General features: G+C 42.1%; 1 protein-coding gene across 1 annotated transcript in view; it reads right to left on the reverse strand.

Annotated features, from left to right (window-relative positions):
* The window catches only part of LOC148029838 (calcium-dependent mitochondrial ATP-magnesium/phosphate carrier protein 3-like), a 58912-nt gene that overhangs the window by 3856 nt on the left and 30549 nt on the right, over positions 1-24507 (reverse strand). Inside the window, exon 2 of the mRNA XM_087686157.1 lies at positions 19416-20219. Coding sequence (XP_087542283.1) covers positions 19416-20219 — 804 coding nt within the window. The remainder of the gene's footprint in view (positions 1-19415; positions 20220-24507) is intronic.

Raw genomic sequence — 24507 nt, forward strand, 5'->3', positions numbered from 1 at the left:
AAGCATCATCAAGTAGGGACGATGGTTTGAAGTTTGAGGAGCAGCTGCAGATCTACTGTAAGCGGGTAAATGAAAGTGTCGCAGACTTGAGGCATTGGCCAAGGCAGCGCATATCTATAGCCGACGTTGATAGGACAAAGGCCAAGCGTTGCCAGGACAAGACAAAACAGGTGATAGGAACATGTAAAAGATCCTCTTCTTCTTCTTCTTCTTGCACTCAGAAGGACAAGCAGCTCCCAATAGCAAACTAACTAATAGAGTGGCAATGCTAGAGATGTGACGGGCTAAAATGGTGATCTTGCTCTAATACCACTGTTGGGTATGGAGCTTGCATGTGACTAGCAGGCTATGGAGGGTGAAGCTCCATGATTTTTTTTATTTTCTTTTTGTGATGTTTTTGTGTGTGTGTGTGTGTGTGTGTGTGTGTGTTGGGGAGTGAAAGAGAGAGAGAGAGAGAGAGAGAGAAAGCTCTTGCAAGTACACAACAAGCTGAAGAGATTGATGTGATAGTTGTTGATGAAAGTACAAGTGATAGGGCTTGAAATATATAAGCTAAGCTATGCGTTGCGGGGAGGGGGGCACGCACGGAACTCTTCAATGGCAAGTACGTGCAGGAAATACTTCGCAAACCTTTTGGGTTCGCGACAAATGTCTTCTTCACAAGTTGCACAAGCCTGTGCGCCCTTTTATGCCTTGGTCAGAAATCAAGTTCCCCATGACATGCAAGATTTCCTAGAAGCTGATATCTGTGAGGATGAAGTTATGGACGTCTTATTGCACATGCCAAATGATAAAAGCCTCGGATGGGATGGCATCACCAATGAATTATTTGGCACCTATGCATCTCTTTTGGCAAAACCTTTGGCTGCCATGTGCCAACAAATTTGGGCATCCGGCAACACGCCTTTATCATGGAAAGAAGGGCTGATCAAGCTCATTCCCAAAGTCCCTTCCCCGTCTAAACTTACCCAGTGGAGACCCATTTCATTGATAGGCTCTATGTATAAGATCTTCACAAAGGTATTGGCAAACTATTTCCATAAACACTTGCCTAATCTTGTTCATCCTCACCAATACAAGTTTATTAAAGGGCTGAGATATTCTTCATAATATCCTCAATGCACAGATGGCCATAGACTATGCACAACACATATAGCAGGAGGTGGTTCTGGTGCAACTGGACTAGAAAAAGGCCTTTGACTTCTTGGAATGGTCTTTTGTTGCAGATCTCATGGAAGTTACGGGTTTTGGACCTCGCATATCAAGGTTGATATATACCATTGATATGGGTGTCACCTCCCATGTCATGCTAAATGGTAGAGTCACCAAGTCTTTTTCCCTTGCGCGATCCATCAGACAGGGTTGTCCTCTCAGCCCACTCTTCTTTGCACTTGTGAGTCACCCTATTCTTCCCATGCTATCGCATCTTGTGGATACAGGGAAGTTAGCTGGTTTTTCTCTACCTTTGTAACAGCGACAGTTTGTTAGTCAGGCACTAGCTAAAGATACTTTCATGATTCTGAAAGCTGATTCTTCAAATCTTCAGTCAACCTTGGATATATGGGAATTGTTAGGAAATGTGTCACACTTGTGAATCAATGCTACCAAATCTTCCCTTTTTGATTGCATAGCCTCCAATCTGCCAAATTTAGGATGGCAAGGTAAGCTTGTACAGCACTGTGACATTGTAAGGCATCTTGGTTAACCCTTGGGGGTTGATGTGCAGCCAAAAGTCTTGTTGATATGGATATCTCAAAAATTGAAAGCCAACTTTGTCTATTGAAAACCCAAGCTTGGCCATTCCATGTGCACCTAAAAGCAGCCCAAACCATTATGCATGCTATGCTCACCTACTTCTTGCCATTGCTACCTTGAAGCAATGTTGCCTTGAAGGATCTCGCCTACGATTTTCGCTTATGCTCTAGAAGAAGGATTCTATGCAAGCAAGTATATCTTCGATATCATGGAATCATGATTAATCAAATCTATCATCTCATGGTCAAAGACCGCACATAAATCACCATCAAAGCCAATTCTCTTTGGGGATTGCACAAATCTAAAGCTTGGTGGAAAGTGACAAATGGAGGGATGGATCAATAAGACAAGCCTCCCTCTTGCATTGGCCCTTCATCGCAAAGGTATATCTAATGGGGATTGTTTCTTCTATACCATTGCAATGGAGTCTTTCCATCACAGATTCATTTCATGCCCTTTTGCTCAAAAGATTTAGATCCTTCTCTTGCACATTTGGCATGCCATGGTGGGCATAAGGATGCATCTACTTGACTGGGTTTTTGGAAAAGCTAAGTACAATCGTCCGCCTCGGTCTCACATGAAGATTCTGTTTCACTTTTTCAGATTTTGGGGCTGCTGGCGTATTTGGTCACTCGCAATGTGTTCATTTTTAATGGCGCATCAGGCATTCAGCATCATGTTGTGAAACCTAAGGGTCTTCTCCAATGGCAGCTTGACCTTGCTGATATCTCGGTTAGAGATGATTTAGTCCCTTGGAATACAGCAATCTTCTTTGTTCCTTTGCCATGACTTTGTATCTTCTATGCATGATGGACTAGAGTCATCCTACATCTTGTAATCCTGCAATCTTGTACTTGTATTTTGGTAATTAATACAATTACCAATTACAAAAAAAAAGAGAGAGAGAACTCTTGCAAGTACACAAGTTGAATAAATTGATGTGATAGTTGTTGATGAAAGTACAAGTGACACGGCCTGAATATATAGGCTAAGCTATGTAGCTAACCCTTTGACCCTTAGTGGTATAAGAGGTGTTCACACCTAAACCCGCACTTTTGCACACTAATGTGTGTTCACACACAAGGATAAATAAATCTAATATGAATATGACCCTACACAGAAAAAGTGAGCAGCAACAGACAAGAAGCTCTTTATCCCAAAGTTTCACAAGAAGAACAAGAAAGCTAATCCCGTATCTGAAAGAAACAAGTGAGCTGTGATCAAGTGCACAATATCAAATGAGCTCAAATAACAAATGAAGGCCGATGAAGCAGAGATACAATTATGAGGAACATGAATGAACCCGTACAAGAACCTGAGAGAGATACAATGCAGTAGAATAGGAGCCACAGAGTAAGAGCAAAGGCTCAATGTAAAAGGCAGTTTAAAGGCCACATAGTGATCAGGGACTGAGGTCCATGTTGTTCCATGCATAGGGGTCTCGGATGCTCAAAGAAGCACTAAGCTATGCTGTGCTAGCAGTAAAGTCCAAGATGCCACAAACAATAGGGCTGAGTGTATCCTCATAAGGATCCCAAACTTGAATAGCAAACCACCACTCATAGGTAGGGCTACTTGACTGCAAAGTAGATGCCAATGAACAATAGATCTATGCTTGGCTGTAGAAGCAATCAAGAAAGCAGCTACAATCTGCATTTGGTCATGTAGAGGCACTGCGCTTATTGTGTGACATGCTAGTATGTTAGCATAAGCAGCAGGGTGCAGCTCTCAGCCAGCAAACAGCTGCTTTTTCGTGTAGAACAACAATGTGCTGAAAGCAGCAGCAGCTGTAATGGCTGAAGCAATGTTGATGATGACCTAGAGCAATTGCAATGGACGGCAGCAAAGATGTGTTTTGGGCAGCAACAGCAGCACCACTTGTTTGGAGATGAAATGCAATCTGAAGGCTGTGCTTTGAGGTGGCAGCAGCACAAGCACTCAGGTCTTGATATGACACGACAACAACAAGAGGCATTGCCAAGAGCTGCAGCATTCATAGACAAGGTAGGGGTTGTCATGACAGCACGGACAGCAAAATGTGGTTGTGGCAGCCCAAGAAATGTCACAGCAGTAGCAGCAGTGGGCATTTGGAGATGACATGACAGACACAAGTGTCACAAAGGGCTGTAGTGGGTTGCAAATGAGGTAAGGCTTGCCATGGCAGCCTAGAGAGGCAATGTGAAAAGCAAAGTGTTGTCACGGAAGATGGTATGATGTGGCAGCAGCAGTGTTGGCAGCCAATATCTACATGCATAGGCTGTACATTAGACTTTGGAAAGGATATGACACTGAAGACCAATTATCAGTGTTATGTGATGAATGTGGTGGTCTCATTTCTAGAGTTCTTGTGGAATTTTGGCCTACCAAAACTCAAATAAAATAAACAATTTAATCTTTTCCTTTTTGACCTATTCTAGGTCAAAATAAATTGGCCAATTATGTTGCAATCAATTAGTAAAAATTTTCCAATAATTTAGCCTAGTTGAACATTTATGTCCAAAAAAAGGAAACCTCAAAGAAGATGACAAGATAAGTTTTTTTTTTTTTAAGGGAGCCAAGGAGTAGACAACCACTCACAAGGGTCTCAACAATCGCATAAGTGAGGTGGCTCCCCAATATAATGGAAGAAGATAAAGCAAGGGACCTCATGAGACTGCTGTATAAAAGGGAGAATCCTTACACAATAAAAGGGTTTTCACTTGGACGAATCACCAATTGGGTTTTCAACTAGCCAAGTGCCTAAATCACAAAACACAATACAATGTAAATTGGGGCTAACTATGCCGTGGGTTTTCACAAGGTCACCTCAATGTTGTTTTTGCTAAGCCACATAATTTGCCCAAAACTTTATCTCTTAAACTCGCATACAGCCCCAAGACATTATTTAAATCATTTAGTTAGAAAAGATGAGACACATGACTCTTTTGTAGGACAAAACGCTCTTTAAGTTCTATAAAAGGAAGTCAATGTTGACCACCTCATTATCCCTTTGTCCAAACTCTCCATCACTTGTTACCCCCATCCTCATCATACCTTGCTGCCTGCTAAAACTGCATCTCCTGCCTCCCACCATCAGCACCAGCATCCTGGACAGCAGTGTCATCATCCGTATTGCATTGCCATTGCTCCTGGCCATCCATGGGCCCATTTACCCTTACTGCCTTATTGTTTTGGCACCCTGCTGCCTGCATTTTACAGCCACATGCACCTTCACAGTTGGCCCAGCAGCACTGCCTTCATGAGCAAGGCTGTCCATCGCTAGCACCCATACTTGCTGTGTTTGGTCATTTGCTACCTTCATCACTCGTCAACCACGTTGGATCAGACTACATTTGTGATTCCCAGCTTCCATATTTCAGCCATCTCTCCCCTGGTTTGAGATTCCTAGTTACACTATCACTAAGAACAGTTAAGACCGTTTGTAGTATGCCTAGCACATTTAGGGCTAGGGTTTCTTAGGTCACTTAGTATAGTTAATCCTAGGGTTTTCTGTTTGAAGACATTATGCGCATTCTAGCACATTAGTATGGTCATTATCATTGTGGACCATTTAGCATTTGTACATTGATTCATTTTAGTTGAGTACATACACTAATCACCATTGTGATTGAGTGCTCTCTCTCTCTCTCTCTCTCTCTCTCTCTCTCTCTCTCTCAAAGAGATCGACATAGATGAAATAGGCCTATGCAGGAGAGCCCAAGATAAAGAAGTGAGTACCTATGGGACACACCTATTGACTTTGGGAAGTGCACATAGACTAGCAATCTTTAATGGTCTGCCACAATGGCCAGGATCTGACAATTTGGCATGTTGGAATCACAAAGGAGGGGCAAGTACTGTCGGCTACTTGATAGGCTCACCAGCATTGATACCAGACATCCAAAACTTTAAGATATCTAAGAGACCAATTGGCATAGCAGCAGATCATGCTATTTTGACACTCATGCTCTCTTGTGTACATATGAAACATGAAACACCATGCCTCCCTAAACATCCCAAATACTACTTTACAGAAAAAACCTCACACTTCTACAGTGGTTCTCTGCAAACCAGTTTACATACATTGGACTTGAGTAGATCATTCAAAGAATGTACAAGGGATTTAGCAGAGGCCATACATGGATCAGCCATGTATGCATTCCCACACACCTTGCCCTGATGTAGACCCATACGATCTACTGCTCCCCAAAATAGCTGGTATGATGATGAGTGTAAAGTCACCCGAGCTCGCTTACAGAGAGAAGCAAAGCTAGGCATTCAATCACATCGTCAAGCAAAGGCGTTCTTCAAACGCCTTGTGCGGAAGAAGAAACAAGACTACTTAGCGAAAGTAGAAGCAGAGATATATCAGCTATTTTTGGGATGGGATAGCAAGAGCGCATGGAAGATAGCTTGGCTTGACTATGGGAGACAGCTGTATGACCTGCCAGGACAGCCACCTATGCAGCCCCCACAAGCTTGTAGGCCAACACAGTGGTCATTCTTCACATGGAAAATGGTTAGGGATGCAATTTAAAGATTACAATATGGGAGGGCACAGAACTAGTAGCAAAACATTTCTCACATGCTTGTGACATATTAGTACATATGTTCAATAGAGCAATATGTGAAGGTTTCCCTATGAGTTGGTCAAACAATACTATAATTCCGCTATTTAAAAGTGGTGATCCCCTGATTCCTAGCAACTACAGGACTATCATGATCGGTCATACTTTGGCCAAGATATATGGATCTATATTGGACCATGAAGTCAATGAGTGGGCTAAAATCCAAGGCAAGAGAGCACAACGACAAGCAGGTTTCAGATGAGGATATACCACATTGGACCATATTCTCACACTTAGAGCCATTATTGAGGAGGGTCGAGCCCGATACAAAAGTATCTATTGTTGCTTTGTAGACTTTCGCAAAGCTTTTGATATAGTGTCTCGTATACACATCATGCAGAGATTGCAGGACATTGGAGTAGCGGAGGGTATATGATGGGGTGTCTGTGCATTATATGAGGCAGTGGCAGGTCATGTACGAGCACCTAGGGGGCTATCAGAGAGGATTGACAGTACCATAGGAGTGAAACAAGCATGTCCACTTTCACCCACATTGTTTGGTCTATACATAGATGAAGTGTTTGATTACATAGATCAAGGAGGAGGAGTTAGAGCCAGCCTGGCAGGGGTGTTGATACCGATATTACTGTATGCAGATGATATTGTTCTCATTTCAAATTCACCGGAGGGATTGCAGTGCCATCTAGATGCTTTGCACATCTTCTGTAGAATAAAGACCTCACAATGAACCTTGGGAAGACCAAAACCATGGTTTTCAATACTTCAGTAGCATGGGTGACTAGATCTATGTACCAACTCACATTTGGGAAAGACATACTGGAGCATGTAAGGGAATATGTCTATTTGGGAGTCACCTTCTCTGGCCCACGTTTTTCGTTGAGAGGGACATCAAAGGCATGTCTGGCACGTGGATACGCAGCACTAGGGGCACTCGAGAGACAATGTGCTCACATAGAATTCAAGGAGCCCTGCACCAAACTCTGGTTGTTTGACACCCTAGTCACACCTACATTACTATATGGAGCAAAGATATGGGGTTGCAGCTTGTACCACAGGCGTCTTAGCCCACTCATTGATCAGATGGGAGTAGAGAGGGATTATTATGATGGTTGGGTTAGCATGGAACAGCCATTGATCATGATGATAGCACGCATGATTAGGAGTAAGCCCTCCACCCCACATCCCAATGTCAGAGCAGAGGGGGCAATACCTATAGTTACTGAGGCACTCTTCAGGGCAGTGACCTTTTGACAGACTATGAGAACTTCCACGCCATAGATACTCTAGATTGACACTAACCTCATCTAGACAACTAGCAGCAGGAGGCTTTAAAAAAACACACATTAGAGAATGTCCATGTGTATGCCAAGAAACTAAAGGAGGTATTTCATAAGTTGCAAGCCTATATTCCTGTTCCACCTGCTACTTAGTTGCAATACTTTTTGAATGGGCTAGACTATAATGTTCAAGTGCAATTGAGTAGTGTTGCTCTTGCCAACATTGATACGGCTATTAAAATTTGTGCAATTTCACATCCGAATTGCTCGTCTCATTTTGAATATCAAAGAAATTTTCAATTTCTCACACTTGGTGACAAGAAATTTGAGGGTTTTCAACTGACTTGCCCAATTTCTGAAATTTCTTGAAATCTCTTCAAGGAAAGTTGGGGTTTTTGCCCAATTTGAGCTCCCATGTGTGAATGTCCACTGAAATTGCCAACACTGCACAATTTCTCCAACAATGGTGTGGGAAATTTGGGGCTTTTCTGATTTTTGGGTCCGGCATGCATCTCGACAAGCACTAAAGTGCTAGTTATTGTGTGCGTGCATCCCAAGGTGACATTTCATCAAATTTTAGGCTGTATGTTTAAAATTTCTTCAATTTCTTGAAATTTCTTTGGAGAAATTTAGGGTTTTTGCTTGGCACGTATCCCAACGTAGTGAACAGGTGCTGAAACAGCATTACCTTGCTGTTTGTGTCAGATTTGCCAAAGAAAATTGTAAATTTTGAAAATTTGCAATAAAATTGGGGACTTCCAGCATTAAGTTGCTGAAATCTGTATTTGGCATGCATTTTGATACAACTGCAGCAATACACCGCTGAATTGCTGCAAATTGCAAATCGGGTATTGATTTGTACAATGTTGACACCCTTTTCAAGGAATTGACAGTTTTGTGCTTGCATTACTATCCCATGCTGGGATTTTGGCACTCGGTACAGTGTCAAAAGAGCTTGGAAGTGTTTGGTTGCTAAATGTATGCATTTATTTGCCACAATGGCAAATCAAGAAAACAAAGATCACAGCAACATTCTGGGAGTCCTCACTCATGAGGATACGTAACAAGCTGGATGGCACCAACTACTCCTTGTGGAGTTTTATGGTGTGCAATCTACTTGTTTTACGAGGGATCTTTGGGACTATGTCACCGGTGATTTGCACAGAGTGGGAGAGTTTGCACCTCAGAAACCTCAGCGTGGTGCTAGAGGACAGCCAGCTGCCGATGTTGCTGCCCTCGCTCCTCTACAGCAAATCAAAGGAGATGGGATTCAAAGGACGCACAGGCTTTATCATTGATTGCCTTGTCAGTCAATGTCAAGACAGTGATTATACCTCATAGTCGGTCATGCAAGACCTCTAAAGCAGCGTGGGATGTCTTGGAAAGCATGTTTACAACCTAGAATGAAGCTAGAATCTCTTACTTATGAAAAAAATTAGCTAATGCATATATGGATGAGGATGACAACATGACTAATCACCTTACACACTTACAAGACTTACATGAGCAATTGCTAAATATTGATGAGATTATTTTGGATGAAGAGATGGTGAATATCACTCTAAATTCACTTCCAAAGTCTTATCTTGGATTCCACACCTCCCTGAATTTGTCGTTTTTGGGGGCGCACGGGGTTGTTGGGGCAGCAACCTCTTACATGGAGTTGAAGGGCCTCTTGTTACAAGAGGAACTGACTTCGAAGAATGTTGCTATGTGTTCAAAAGATGTAGCCATGCTCTCTATGTATTAAGGCAAGGGTAAAGGAAAGCAATATGTGAAAAATTGTTGGGAATAAAGGCCTCATGTCTTTTAAATGTGCTCGGGTGTGAACACACCCTTAGCACTTGTGCTTACACATAACTCGTCATTGTACCTAAAAACGTGCTCACTCTCTAGTATCTACTCTGCTCTCTCTCACTCTCTCTGTCTCTCACTGCGCCTAACGACAATCTGTCTCGATCTCCGTGCCTAACCGGTCCCTACAAACTCGTATCAAAGCTACGGTTGAGGTATTCGTACCTCTTGGAGATCGATCAAGACAGGCCAAGCAGGTCGTGAACTGCAGAAGGCTCCAACGTGGAGAGTGTGCACCTGGCCCCAACGTGGAGAGTCAGGAGATGTAGAGTGGTAGCGTGGCAGCACTGACGTCAAACATTGCACGGCTAGCGACAACTGGCGAGTGGGGCGACGACCGGCAGATAGGTCACGGGTAAAAAGGCGGCAGATTGGTCACGTCTGACAGCGTGCAAAAGGCGACGCTGCAGACAAGCTGACGACGAGAGATTCAGGCCTGACAACGAGTCAACAACTGAGGACTGCAGCACTGACAAACGAGGAGGTTGCTGTTGCGTGACATGACCGCAAGCTCGCACGAAACAAGGACAGGGTGCCGGGCTGCACGGGTGACGAGGGGGCTGCACGGACGACAAGTAGCAAGTCAACAGTCTTTTTTTTAACTACTTATTTTTAACTTCCCGTTACCGGGTGTTCGCGCGCACAAGCTCAGAAGGCAAATCTTTGGCCAAAAATTTGGGGCTTATCCCAAATTTGGGGAATTTGATGCAGGACAAGCACATCTGTCTCAGAAATTGCAAGAATTTGTGACATTTTGTCCCCGACATTTGGGTCTTTTAATGTACATGCACAAATTGGGCTGAAATCAACCCAATTTCTCGACATTGAGGCACATTGGACCCCGTGCAATTTGGTGCTTTTGCAATTTAGGCAAAATTTGTGCAGTATTTGGGCATTTTATGTACATGCAAGTTGAATTCCACGCAATTTGGACATCAACACTCCGTAAAATTTGGGGGTTTTGCTGAAATTGCTCTATTTTGGCAAAATTGGACTATTCTATGCATGACAGAGAAAATGCAGATGTGTGTTTGATGCTTTGAGCACAAAATTTTGGGGCTTTTGACCATTCGTGTCAAATTTTATGCCCGTGGGTACATGTACAACAGAAATTGCAGCTGAAATTTTGGGGTTCCTCATGTAATGTAATGCATATGCCCTTGGAACAGCTGTAATCAGTTGGATAATGCTGTAGCACATGGTTTGGTGCTTCTGAAAATTTAATTACAGATCTGAAATCTGTGCTTCTGCGTAGTCATTTATTGCTGATTGGTACTTGTTTGTACCTTGGTCACTTGGGTGACAGTTTGGGCCTGCATTTGCTGGTTTTTTTGTCACATTTGGGCTGAAAATCATGGCTGGCAGCAATGACAACAGTAGCCTGATGTACATAAAGAAGCTTGAAGGCGCACATAACTTTGCAGTTTAGCAAAAGCAGTGGTACAATATCATGTTACAAAAGAAGCAAGCAAAGCCGATTACTATATGGACTAGACTGGAAGAACTGTATGCACAAAAGAGTGCTGCAAGCAAAGTGTATTGGCTGAAAAAGCTTATGGATTTGCGTAAGAAAGAGGGTACAGCAATGTCTACTCACTTGAGTGAGTTTAACTCCATTTTCAGCCAACTGGTTGCCTTGAAGTTCATAATTGATGAGGAATTTAAGGCTACTTTCTTACTTTGCACTCTACCAGAGAGTTAGGATACATTCAGGACTACTATGAGCAATTCTAATGTAATCCTTTTGTATGCTGATGTAGAGAGTCCTCTACTTATGGAAGAGATGAATCGGCAGAACAATGCATCCAGTAAGTCTTCCAGTGCTTTGCATACTAGGAGCAGATCACAGCAAAAGGGCAAATATGATGGCAAGGGACGTAGTAAATCACGTGGCAAAGATATTGAATGCTATCATTGTGGCAAGAAGGGTCACTTTAAACGTGATTGCCACAAATGGAAAAAAGAGAAAGGAAAAGGCAAGAAGACAGATGATAGCAAGGAAGAGAAGGACAGTCAGCCTAAGAAGAGCAGTGTAAAAATTGAAGAGGTGAACTTAGTCACTCATGACAGTGACAGTGGGAGTGACGTACTCTTTGTCTCTTCACACTTTGGTGCACATGCTTTACTTGCAAGTACAAATGATGACATGCATACCTGGATTCTCGATTCAGGTGTTTCCTTTCATGTCACCCCTCATCATGAGTGGTTCTCTGCCTATACAAGGGGTCGACATGGTGTTGTCCATCTTGGGGACAACTATGCATTTGAGATTGCAGGTATTGGCAATGTGCAGTTACAGTTTCAGCATGGCTCTATCTTTACACTTTAGCATGTACGGCATGTACCTCAGCTTAAGAAGAGCTTGATTAGCACAAGGCAACTAGATAATGATGGTTTTCATACCACCTTTGGTGATGGAAAATGGAAGATTTGTAAGGAATCAAGAGTCATTGCCAGAGGTTGCAAGAGTGATACTTTGTATCCACTTCATCTATCTAGTGTGCGTGACCATGTTGTTGCCATGACTGAGCAGCCAAGTATTTCTTTGTGGCATGGCCGGTTGGGACACATGAGTCAAATAGGAATGAAAGTGCTTTCTCGTTTGGGTTACTTGCCTTGCCTTCGTTATGCTGATTTTGAGCATTGTGATTATTGCATTTATGGAAAACATGCACAAACGTCTCATAAAAAGTCTCTTTCTTTGAAATCTTCTCCTCTAGAATTAGTATATTCGGATTCGTTATGCTGATTTTGAGCATTGTGATCATTGCATTTATGGAAAACATGCACAAACGTCTCATAAAAAGTCTCTTTCTTTGAAATCTTCTCCTCTAGAGTTAGTACATTCGGATGTATGCCAAATGCCAGGATTATCTTTAGGGGAAAATAAATATTATCACCTTTGTTGATGATGCTACACGGAAGGTATGGGTTTATCCCATTCGTAGCAAGGATGAAGTGCTTGATAAGTTTAAAAAATTCTTGGCATTGGCTGAAAATCAGACAGATAAGACACTTAAGAGTCTTCGCTCTGACAATGGTGGGGAATATGTGTCCAAGGCCTTTCAGGCATTTTGTGACAGCAAAGGGATAAAGAGAGAGCTCACTGCCCCTCATAATCTGCCCCAAAATGGAGTTGCAGAGCGTATGAATCAGACCATGCAGGATAAGGTCCGTACGATGTTATCTCATGCTGCATTACCCCATGGTTTTTGGGCAAAGGCTGTTATGACAGCCGTTCACTTAATTAATCGGTCACCAAACGGGTCTTTGAGGGTCGGGCAAGCCACCTTCATATGCTCATCTAAAAGTGTTTGGTTGTGAGGTTTTTGTGCACATTTGTAAAGAAAAACGCAACAAACTTGAGCCAAAGTCCTATAAATGCATTTTCCTAGAATATGATGACGAGGGTGAAATGGGGTATAGATTGTGGGATCCCGAGAAAAGGAAAGTAATACGCAGCAATGACGTTATCTTCCGGGAAGATCGCATGCACAAATAGCCCGAAAAGACTGAGGAGGTCCGTAGGGTTGTATTCCGGGAAGAAATACATTTTGGACAACAAAATGTGCCCCCTGTACAGCAACAAATACCTGCTGCAAATGAACCTGTAAATACAGGAAATGATGCTGGAAATGATCGGCCAGCTATTGCCCATGAAAATGAGCCATTACATGTGCAGGAACAGCCAGGACAGCAAGCTGTTAATGCTGATTTGCAGGTTGAAATGCCAGGAGCATGCTGAAAATGGAAATTTGCAGGAACAGCCAGCAAACAATGACCATTGGGTTAGGAGATCATCTAAGGTTACTAGACAACCTAACAAATTTGTTCCTAGTGCAATTAATGTGGCTAATCATGTCATGTTGACAAACTGTGGTGAACCGTCTTGCTTCAAGGAAGCAATGGACAAACAGGACAGTAAGAAATGGTATAAAGCCATGCTCTTAGAGATGGAATCTCTTGAAAAAAATGGCACTTGGGACTTTGTGCAGTTGCCTAAAGGACAGAAAACCCTTCCATGCAAATGGGTTTACAAGATGAAAGTCACTTCTGGTTCCTCACCAAAGTACAAAGTAAGATTGGTTGCAAAGGGGTACAAGCAGGAGCATGGAATTGACTTCGATGAGATTTTCTCTCCTATAGTCAAGATGACTACATTGAGAACCATTTTGGGCTTAGTTGCAGTTGAGGATATGGAGCTCATACAGATGGATGTAAAGACTGTGTATTTACATGATCTGCATGAAGACATATATATGCAACAGCTTGAAAGTTTTGTTGAACAAGGGAAGGAAAAAATGGTATGTAAACTCAAAAGGAGTTTGTATGGGCTGAAACAAGCACCAAGAGAATGGTATCATAAGTTTGATACATTCATGCAGTCCCAACACTTTCATAGAAGTCAAGTGGATCACTGCTTGTACACCAAGAAGGCAGCAGATGGCAGCCTGATTATTTTGGTTTTGTATGTTGATGACATGCTGATTGCTGGCAAGAATACTCATGCCTTGGATTCATTGAAGCAAAGTCTTCATGGCAGCTTTGACATGAAGGATCTTGGTGATGCAAATCACATTCTTGGCATGCGAATACTCAAAGATAGATCAAAAGGCTTACTCTATTTATCTCAGCAGGAATATATCTCCAAAGTTTTGCAGCGTTTCAATATGGAGGGGGGGGGAAACAATGGGGATTCCATTGCCTCCATATGTGAAACTTAGTGCACAGGACAGCCCTACATCTAATGATGAGAAGGCTAAAATGGCCAAGATACCATATGCTTCAGATGTTGGCAGTTTGATGTATGCTATGGTTGCTACACGTCCTGACATTGCCTTTGCAGTGGAAGTGGTTAGTAGATACATAGCAACCGCAAGCAAGAAGCATTGGAATGCAGTGAAAGGTATGATGAGATACCTCAAAGGCACAAAGGAGTTGTGTATCTGCTTTGAAAAGCAGAAGCCATATGTTGTTGGCTTTACGGATGCAGACTATGCTGGTCATGCGGATTGCAAGAAGTCCACTTCTGGGTATGTGTTTACTTTCACAGGAGAAGCAATCTCTTGGATCTCCAGGCTACAAAAGTGTGTTGCATTGTCTACTACAGAGGCAGAGTATGTGGCTGCCACTGAGGCATGCAAGGAGGCTTTATGGCTTTCACGTTTGGTGGGAGAGCTTGGCATCACAGAGTTACCTATTCTCCATTGTGATAGTCATAGTACTATCATGCTAGCACGGAATCCTGTCTTTCATGCAAAGACAAAGCACATACAGGTGAAGTACTACTTCATTAGAGATGTACTTGACAGCAAGAGCATTAGGCTTGTCAAAGTACATACAGATGATAGCCCTGCAGACCTTCTCACGAAGGGTCTTCTAGCAGAGCAGTTTGCTCATTGCCGACAGATAATGGCAGTTAGGGAGTTGGATAGATATATGTATTTCAGCTTTGTACATACCTAGACTTAGTTGATTCTTTTCTCCTCTTAAGGCACATTGTCTTTAGGTGGAAGGTTGTTGGGAATAAAGGCCTCGTGCCTTTTAAATGTGCTCGGGTGTGAACACACCCTTAGCACTTGTACTTACACATATATATCTATCTAAAAACCTAAAGATACACACTCGTCATTGTACCTAAAAACGTGCTCACTCTCTACTCTACTCTCTCTCACTCTCTTTGTCTCTCACTGCGCCTAACGACAGTCTGTCTCGATCTCCGTGCCTAACCGGTCCCTACAAAAATCAACCGAAAGCTTATTTGGGACAGCCGTCTAACAAGGCTGCCCAAGACATAGAAAATGCAAAGAAAAATGGAAAATGCCACTACTATAAGAAACCTAGACATTACATTGAAGAATGTAGGAAAAGGTTGGACAAAGAGAAGAAAAAAACTCAAGTTTAGCTATCCAAGTGACATGAACCTCAAAATCTTCTTATGGTGATGCTACAGCTAACTTAATGAAGGAGGACTCTGCATTTTTGACATGCAGTTATGACACTTCCATGGCTAATTCTGCATTTAATGCTGCTGAAATGTTGCATACTTGGTTCTTTGATGGTGGGACATCCAAACACATCACTTCACAGAAGTGTTTATTTACATCTTCCCATTCATCCCTTGCAGGGATGACTTTACATGTGAAAATAACACCAGTTACGATGTCTGTGGCATTTGTTTGGTGTTGATAACTGTTGCAGATGGATTAGACTTTATGCTTCGGCATGCATTGTTTATGCTTGGTATCACTAAAAATCTCTTGTCCATTTCAGCTTTCAATAAGCATGGATTTCATGTCATCTTTGAGGATGACAAGTGTATTATCAGAGACACAGAGCTTAATTACGCTTTGCACTTGCTAGGCATGCTCTAGCAATTAGGACTCATAAGTCCGCTATGCAGAATGCGAAGCTATGGCATGTCCATTTTAGTCACATGAGTTTTTGGCAATCGAATGACACTTCAATGTTGTCAGATGGTGGATGCCTTACCTCTTATGGAGACTCCACCTCCCCATGCATATGAAGGATGTATCTTAGGTAAAATAAATAGGTTTTCGGCTTTCCAAAAATTGCAGTTGATACACTCTGATGTCTGTGGTCCCATGAGGACACGAGCACTTGGGGGTCATCTCTATTTTGTCTATTGTATGGATTATCCCTCACCGTATACATGGGTGTATGGGATGAAAGTAAAATATTTCATGAGCTCATTGTTAGATGATGATGAGCATGCTTCCTTGGAAAAAGCCCAACAAGATGTACATTGGATGAAGGCCATGCAAGAAGAGTTGGATTCAATTGCCACCAACAATACTTGGAATCTTGTTGAGAAATGGGTTTTTAAACTCAAGTGCAAGGTTAATGGTACTACAGACAAGTATAAGGCTCATTTGGTAGTAAAAGGCTATACATTAAAAAAAGGCATAGATTTTGAGGAGACATTTGCTCCTACATCCCATATGAGTATTGTTAGGTGTGTCATCGCTATGATTGCAAATTACGGTTAGGCTACATTCTTGCATGGTTGTCAAAAAATGACGTATCAACGAGACAGTAGGTTTTGCGGGGAGGAACACGGAGTGAGCTCGGCAAACATGGAGAAGAGAAGACAAGAGAGAAGAAACTCTGATGAATGGAATGATGTTCTAAATCATGGAGTGAATGTGATACAAGGGAACAAGGGTGCCGTAGCAAAGAAGATGATGAAGACAGCCGCGAACCATGAACCACAATGTCCTCCTAAAGGGGTGTGAGGGCAGTGAAGAGACCAGAGAGAAAAGGTGATGGACTGAATGAATCAGCCGTGAGGAATGAATGAGAGAGTGGCCTATAAATAGGCACAATCGGTCTAGGATGGTGCTCCTTTTTGGGACTGCAAACCCTAAACGCAAAACGCAAAAATGTAAACTGCGGGTGAAGGGTTTCTTAACACCCCCTCTCAAGCTCAAAAAGGGAAACACGAGAAGAGTGAGGTGGAGATGCAATGCTACATGTTGAAAAATGCTCATGCAACAGGTGCCACTTGGACAATGTCCCTTGTGGAAAAATTGTTCACTTACCCAAGTGCCCTAGTACAAAGATAATGAAAATATGCAATGCATAGGAGCAATGTCAAACTTTGTGTGGTACCGAGAACCATAAGGATATGCCCATACTTAATCTCGGGAGTTGGCTCCATGCTGACCAAGTGACCAAGGCACGAAGAAGGGGGGAAAGAAGATGTAGAGAATCCCTGCATTCGTCTGTGCAACTTATTATGCAACACCTCTCAAGAAATTCTAAGCTATCTCCACTGGTGGTTTTATTACCACCACTCCTCCATACCTCTTCACCCCTTTCCTTTGTCACCAAAACCCTAAACACATGGTTGAGATAATCTTCTATTTTTTTATATTGGATCTAAACATCCCTTTATTTTCCCTCATGGGCACAATTAGGGGGAGAAAAAAAGTTGAAAGTGGTTTAACATTGCCTTTGTAGGTGCTAATAGGCCACTAGGCAACTAGCGAGTACTCTTCCTATGATGCCTTTGGACTCCCGAGATAAGATAATCATTGCCTCTACAATCTTGGTAGATTTGTGGGCAACCGACATGCACCCATCGACCAATGCCCTCACTACTTTAGGGTGGGATGTCTCAAGGTAAACACAAGGTGAGCTATGCTTGCAGTTTCTTTCCGGTTTCCATTTTGAGCCTAAGAGAAGGTGTGGAGCTAAAAAATGAGCATTTCTTATTAAATCTTAGGTCATTTAAACACCCCCAAAACTCAAAAATTACCAAAGTTTTTGTGTCCATTAAACAAGCACCCAAACTTTGGGAGGATCCACATCTATAAACAGAAGGCTGCCCAGCGACTTGCTACATCCTTTGTTTTGCAAGTTATCCTAGTCTATCCCATCATTCAAAGGCTGCCCACACCTCCATTTGGTCCCAGCTGTTGTTATCATAACTCCAGCCCTCTATTCGAATAGACTGTTGCATCCCCTATTCAAGTGCTCCCAGCTGCTGCCTCAATCATTAGGACTTCGTGGACTGCTGCATTTTAATCCCTACTGGCTGCTTTGCTGCTGTTTGTTGTCTTAAGAAATTTTTCAGCATTGGCCTGATCTGCATTTGCATCTACGGCACTTTTTTTTTTTTGCGTTTTCAGCACTTTACTTCATCAGCATCTGCTCTCCAACTGATGGTTACTGCACTCGCGCTCCGTCTCCAGTGGACTGCACACATCGACACCTCCCTCAGTCCACTCCCACAAGAGCCATCGCCTGTTGTGGGATCCGTCCAGTGGACTGCACACATCGACACCTCCCTCAGTCCACTCCCACAAGAGCCATCGGCACACATCGACACCTCCCTCAGTCCATTCCCACAAGAGCCATCGGCTGTTGGACACCTCTTGCCTTGAGCATTCTGTACATTTTCATCCATTTATTCGTTCATTATTCAGTTATCTTTGTCTTGCATTTTGCATTTTTATGTTAGTCTTTGACTTCGCTGTGTTTCAGCTGTGATCATACACTTTGTGATTTCTTTTGCAAACCCTAGCATATCTCCACAAGCAACCCACTATTTCATCAGCTTGTGTACATTGACAAACATAGACAGTTTATCACACCCATATCTAGTTCTATTCTGTTGCAACATTGTATATGGAGAGTTGTTTTTTCTCTCCATTTTGATTCTGTATTTCACCCTTTGTAAGTATGGTAAATTGAGTGAATCAGGCAGTGTTGCTTGTTTTCAGTTTTCTTTCATGCAAAGCTTTCATGCAATATAGCCTAAGGGGGTCATTTCTCTCAGATCAAAGGAAAAAATCACCCACAAGTTCAATCAAGAGTTGGAGTCCAGGAGATCTAGGGTATTCGAACCAAGACCATTGGGAGCTCCCATGAAGCTGGTGACAATGGGAGCTGCGGGTATGTGGCCCACCCTAAGCTGCTTCTCTAGATTCTGGTTGTAGGTCATAAGCAAGACATAAACTTTCAAATCAAGCAGATTCAGCACTGTTGTTGCTTTCATGCAGTCACCTGCAAGGGGGTGATAGAAGCTAAGGTTTCTAGCCATCTCTACAAAATAGAGTCAAGGCAAACATCCAAGCATCCTAGCTTTGGTTTGGTCTTAATAACTTTTTCATCAATGGCCCTTTGCATATAGCCACCTAGCCCATGTCCCCATATTTCACATCTGCCAAGCCGAAATCTTCAAGGCATGCTTCACAATGAGGAGGTTCCAACTACTACTGGCTATGTGGATAACAAGTTACAAACAAATCACACAAGGGAAGACAAACAAATCACACGAGGTAAGGCCACATGTGCTCCTTGTAATCACAACCACATAAACCCAATCCACAACATGAGCTGGAAAGGGAACTAGCTCATGAAAGTCAATCTGCAAACATTAGTTTAGGACTATATTGTGCAACCAAGCTTCTAACTTAGTGGTGTAATGGATTACCATTTTCCTTTGGCAAGAACTGCCGTGATGCATTTTTCAACGACTCGTATGCAGCAAGGTCAATCCCAGCATAAGGAATCATGCCAATAAGTGATGGTAAAAGGCCCCTATAAAATGCTCGAGGGCCCTCTTGCTGCCATATGTCCCTGGATAACTTCATCAAAGGAGGAGCCTTCCCATCAGTAGCACAAGCACATGTCTGCAGCCGAGTCTTCACTAGATCCATTGGGTACACAGCAGTCTGAGCTATAGCACCTGCTACCCCACCTGCAAACAGCCTGCCTGTAGCACTTATGTCCTCCTTACTTCCAAGGCCATCAAACAGCACCACCATATCTTTCATCATCTCATAAGTGTAAAATTTGATGGCTGATTCAGGGGCTACCTTCAATACATTGATCCCATTACCCCTAAAAAATCCCAAGATCCCACCCTCTTTATAAATTTTGTGAATGGCAGGAATAACACTAGATTTTCCCCTTCCAGTGTCTGTTTGCACCTGTAAAAGCACTTTGAGGCGATCCAAGGGTGCTGTTGCTGTTCGGGACAAAGCTCCCGCAACTCCACCAGCAATAAAGTACTTTGTTGCATGTAAATGGCGACTGATACCCTCTGGAATAACTGCTTGCTCTCCTATATCCACCAGGCAAACCTTCTCCCAATACTGATATATGTTCGCGATAGTAGCTGCATGGGGATATAAAAGCAAAAAGTCCCTCCACTCCTCAAATGTGATCACACCATTATTATCCTTATCAATACGCTCCACAAAATGAGTGAGCTCTTCATCAGTGAGCTGAATACCTGCAAGAGTTTCAGGCAACAATGACAAGCTGTACATTGTAGCTTATAAAACTGATATAACCTAAGAATTATGCTACAGAATTTGCCGTGAAGACCAGTTATGTGTGTTCACACACAGACTACTGTAGATATGCATCAAAAAAGTCACCAAAACATCTGACCACAGGACCTAGTATTTTCATCTGAAGGTGAAGAATGTAGATGCCAATTTTCCTTTTTATTTTGGCTGTTTGTCTGCCAGTATTGAATGTGTATTTGGGGCCATACCTTGATTCTACAATCATGCAGTTATTCTGGCAGTTTTAGATTCTTTGTGTGTTTCCTCGGATGTTGAGTTTTGGTTTAAACACAGTTTTCTGTATAGATTGTGTTAAAGTTACCCTTGAATCTAATTTCTTTCAAAACTCCTGTTTGATTCTTCCAAACCATTCATACAAATTTCGTACATTGACATCTTCATTTTTGAAATTTCAGTGTGGATCTTGACATCATTGTGTGAAATCTGCATACTGACCACACCAAGACATACATGCATGAGCCTATTGTCTGAATATAGCTAAGACATTGCAATTCTCAAAATACTAATGCACTAATCAGTCCTCTAAAATAATGGCATTTGGTTGTACTTTCAGCTACATATTTATGGTTTACAAACTCTATATTCCAAGGACTAGTGTAAGAATTATTAATGTGTGAGGCACTTATTAGAGGCATATAAAATAAACTCCGAAAAGGACAAGCAATATACTTTGGGCAAAGGTAAGATAAACATATCAGGATCAGTTTGGGAGGTCAAGGCAAAATGGCGAACATATACAGTTAAAGTAGGAATTTCAAAGTGAAAAGACCAACTTGGGATCCTCTTTCCAAAAGGTTTTAGGTCGAAATAAAATCTTGATAATATATGGTCACATTAGGAATAATAATCTCCCTATGTACCGAATAGCAGAACTTTCACCAATTATCCAGTCACAAGAAAATATGAAGTCCATGAAACCCAAGCATAGGAATGCATTAAAGGAGCTGTGCAATAGTATAGAAGAACCTGCAACAGTGGGCTGCTTCCAACTAGACCAGTGAGCCAAGCAACAAAAAACAATACCCAGCCAGATCTGTGTGTCCAAAAGCTGTAGTACTTTGACTATTTAGTGTAAAACTAGAATAGCTTAGTTAATAGGTTGAATGCATGGTGACCACAAGATCTTGAGTTCATTTCTTACACTGACCAAATTAGTGCAGTTCAGTTGGTAGATTGAATGCATGGTGACCACAACATCTTTGGTTCATTTCCTACACTTGCATGGTCATCTAATAGAAAAAATGAAAAGCAAGATTTGAACCCAGGTATGCAGGATCATAAAACAAGGTAACCATTGGATTATGAAAACAAAAAATAAAGAAATTATTAACTTTAATAAACGCATCAAGAAGTCACAAAAATAATGCCTCGATAGTAGAAACATGGTAGGCGTTAGTGGTATGGTCATCTCCTGGTTGTGAGCCCTGCAATGAGTTAATGAGGAACGTAAGGAGCTCTATCCAATCCTGGTCATTTAGGTTATTCTGGTCCACTTGTCCATTTTGTGGTCATTGTCCTTCTGGGACCACCCATGTTATTTGGGGCCCAATTAAGTTTTGTGCCACTGGTTTAGGTCACATGTCACGTTAGGTTAAAAATCTAAATTGACAGCCTTGCAGCTAGCTGACTTCACTTCAGTCAGTAACACTCTCATCTTCAGTCTTCTCAAGAGAACATTGCCCAGCCTTGGTGACCTGTTTGGCATCAGTTCTGGCATCATGTCCTGCTGTTGGAACCTCTGACAGCTACGTTTTCTGCTATCCTAGCATCTTCTCGCTATGTTTCAGCAGGCAATGCCTGTATTTTCAGTAACATGCCCCTCTCTCTGCTGCATCTCAGCCTCACATTCATGGTAGATGCTGTTGGTGGTGCTGGTTCCTGTGTTATACCTCCTTGGATGGCAGCAGTGCAGCTGCACTTTGATGGACAGCTGCTTTTGCAGCCAGAGGAAATTCGGGTTTTGTCTGGACAGCCACCTGGTGACTCTATATATCAAGAAGGTATTTTGCATTTTCGTCCATAGCATCTATATTGCTGATGAAACTTCTACTACTTCTACCTCCCGGCCATCTATGGTGGGTAAATGGTATGAAGCCCCACTTTGCTATGCTTGCCCTAGCTGTAAGCATCTCCGTTTTCCCCAATCTCTACAAGTAGAATGGCACCAACCATTTCCTCTGGAAGCTTAAGGCCACATCTATTGGACACATAATATGTTACCCTTTGTCGCCCGGCCTTTCCCCATTCTATTCCATCCCCTCACATAACTTATAGCAACTTTTACCTTTGACATCCCGTGATTTCCTAGAGTCCTGGGCTTGTAAATTTACTCTAATCCCAATTACACCTCACATGTGCAACATTTACTTAACCATTTGATTTAAAAATTAATCCACATGTTAAGTGAGATTGCAAAAATACATGTCCTCATGACATTTGCCTTCTCTGTTTCTTTAGGACTAGAGTTGCCATCCTTCTCTTTTTTTTGCCTTTTGCATTAGCCTACTTCTTGCATTCTTGCTCCCTTTTATGGTACCTACAGTCGCGCCTTTTATGCCCTTTGCATCCACACTGATAGCAAGTAACATCTTGCTATTTTAACTTGCTTTTGCTGCGATTTTTGTGCTTATTTGCAGCATTTGACCTCTTTTCAATCCATCCTTTTACATTATAGGTTGATCCATTGTTTTCCCGCTTACCTTGTGTCTAATCTCCTCATTGAGAATAGAGCCATGCACACCATCAAATGTCAAGTTGCGGTTGTTGCTCAATGACACAACCAATGCTTCCCATGAATCTAGCAAAGTCATAAGCAAGAAGATAGCTTTCAACTTAGAATCAAAAACCGACAAGCCTACATCTTGTAACTAACTCAAATACTAGTGAATGCATTTAAATGCTCTAAGTCAAGCTTAGACTTATCAAACTTCAAGTTGACCAAATTTTGCATGAGATGGACCTAATTGACAGGAGTCGTATTCTCATACGTAGCCTTGAGTTTCTCCCAAACTGCATGTGCAATGGTAAGTCCCTTGATATCAACCAAGATATCATCTATGACTGCCATTTTGAAGTAATGGCTTTCTTATTCAGTTTAGCCCAATCCTCATCTGACAAAGCAACAAGCTTATGTTCTGCCAAAGCATCATCACAATCCTTCAAACAAAGTATACCCTACATATGATCTTTCCAAATATCAAAGCCATCGTCGTCAAATTTGCGAATCTCAAAAAGATTCTTTGTGTCAGATGTAGATACACTGCCAGCCATTTTCAAAAAAAACTACAATAAAATGTTGAATCCTTTTAGCCAATAGCAAGGTTGCTGAATATAACAGCAAGTACGCAAACTTGCACTTTGAAAAGTGCCCAAGAAGCAAATATTTTGCTGCAATTTCAGTCTCAAGGGCTAATTACAACATATACATGAACCAAATCTGATACATATGCATAAAAGACAGCTCCCACTTCAATAATACATCACCATAATGCCAAATGCAATAACCCAAGTGTTGTCTGTAGTATCACCCTTTAACTACACAATGAGCATTCAATAATACATATACCAAGAGAAGCTGCCTTTTTACAACATTTGATACATCCCAAGTCCAAATTTCTCCCATTCAATAGTGAATCTATTGCAATTTCACTGTCGAAGCACAAATCAGCTCAAAATGCATCACCGATGTGAAAAATTCCAAAATTTTTGCAATAAATCTGTCCCAATTGCATTAATACGTCATCCCAAGTGTCAAGTGTGGGCAAATGTTGCAAAAATTTCACAAATTCTGCAATACCCCCAAAATTCTGTGAGAGTGCGTAACGGAAGAAGAAGCACGAACACAGAGGGAGAAAGAGAGAAAGCAGAAAATGAAGGAAGAAAATCTGCACTGACTGTAATGAATGTTGAATACACTGAAATGGACTGATCAGTCCCTGCACGCAGCCCGAAGCGTCAGTGAGGGCACCAGATCAGGCTGATGATGACGGCAGCACCGAAGACGGAGGAAGATGACGGAGTCAGAGTGTGCACCTGCCAAAGAAGGAGGGAAGATGATAATACAACTGACTGCCAAGTGGGAAATGGCTATAAATAGCCAAAAAACCCAAAAAACTGGCCGACCTGAAATTTGAGGCCATAAATATGTCCGACCAGCATTTAATGCTGCTAAAAAAAGCCAGGAATGCTCAGAAAAAACTCGGAAAGGGT

Source organism: Lygodium microphyllum, chromosome 10 (genome assembly GCF_053477565.2).
Source record: "Lygodium microphyllum isolate KBCC chromosome 10, Lygodium_microphyllum_v1.1.10, whole genome shotgun sequence".
NCBI lineage: Eukaryota > Viridiplantae > Streptophyta > Polypodiopsida > Schizaeales > Lygodiaceae > Lygodium > Lygodium microphyllum.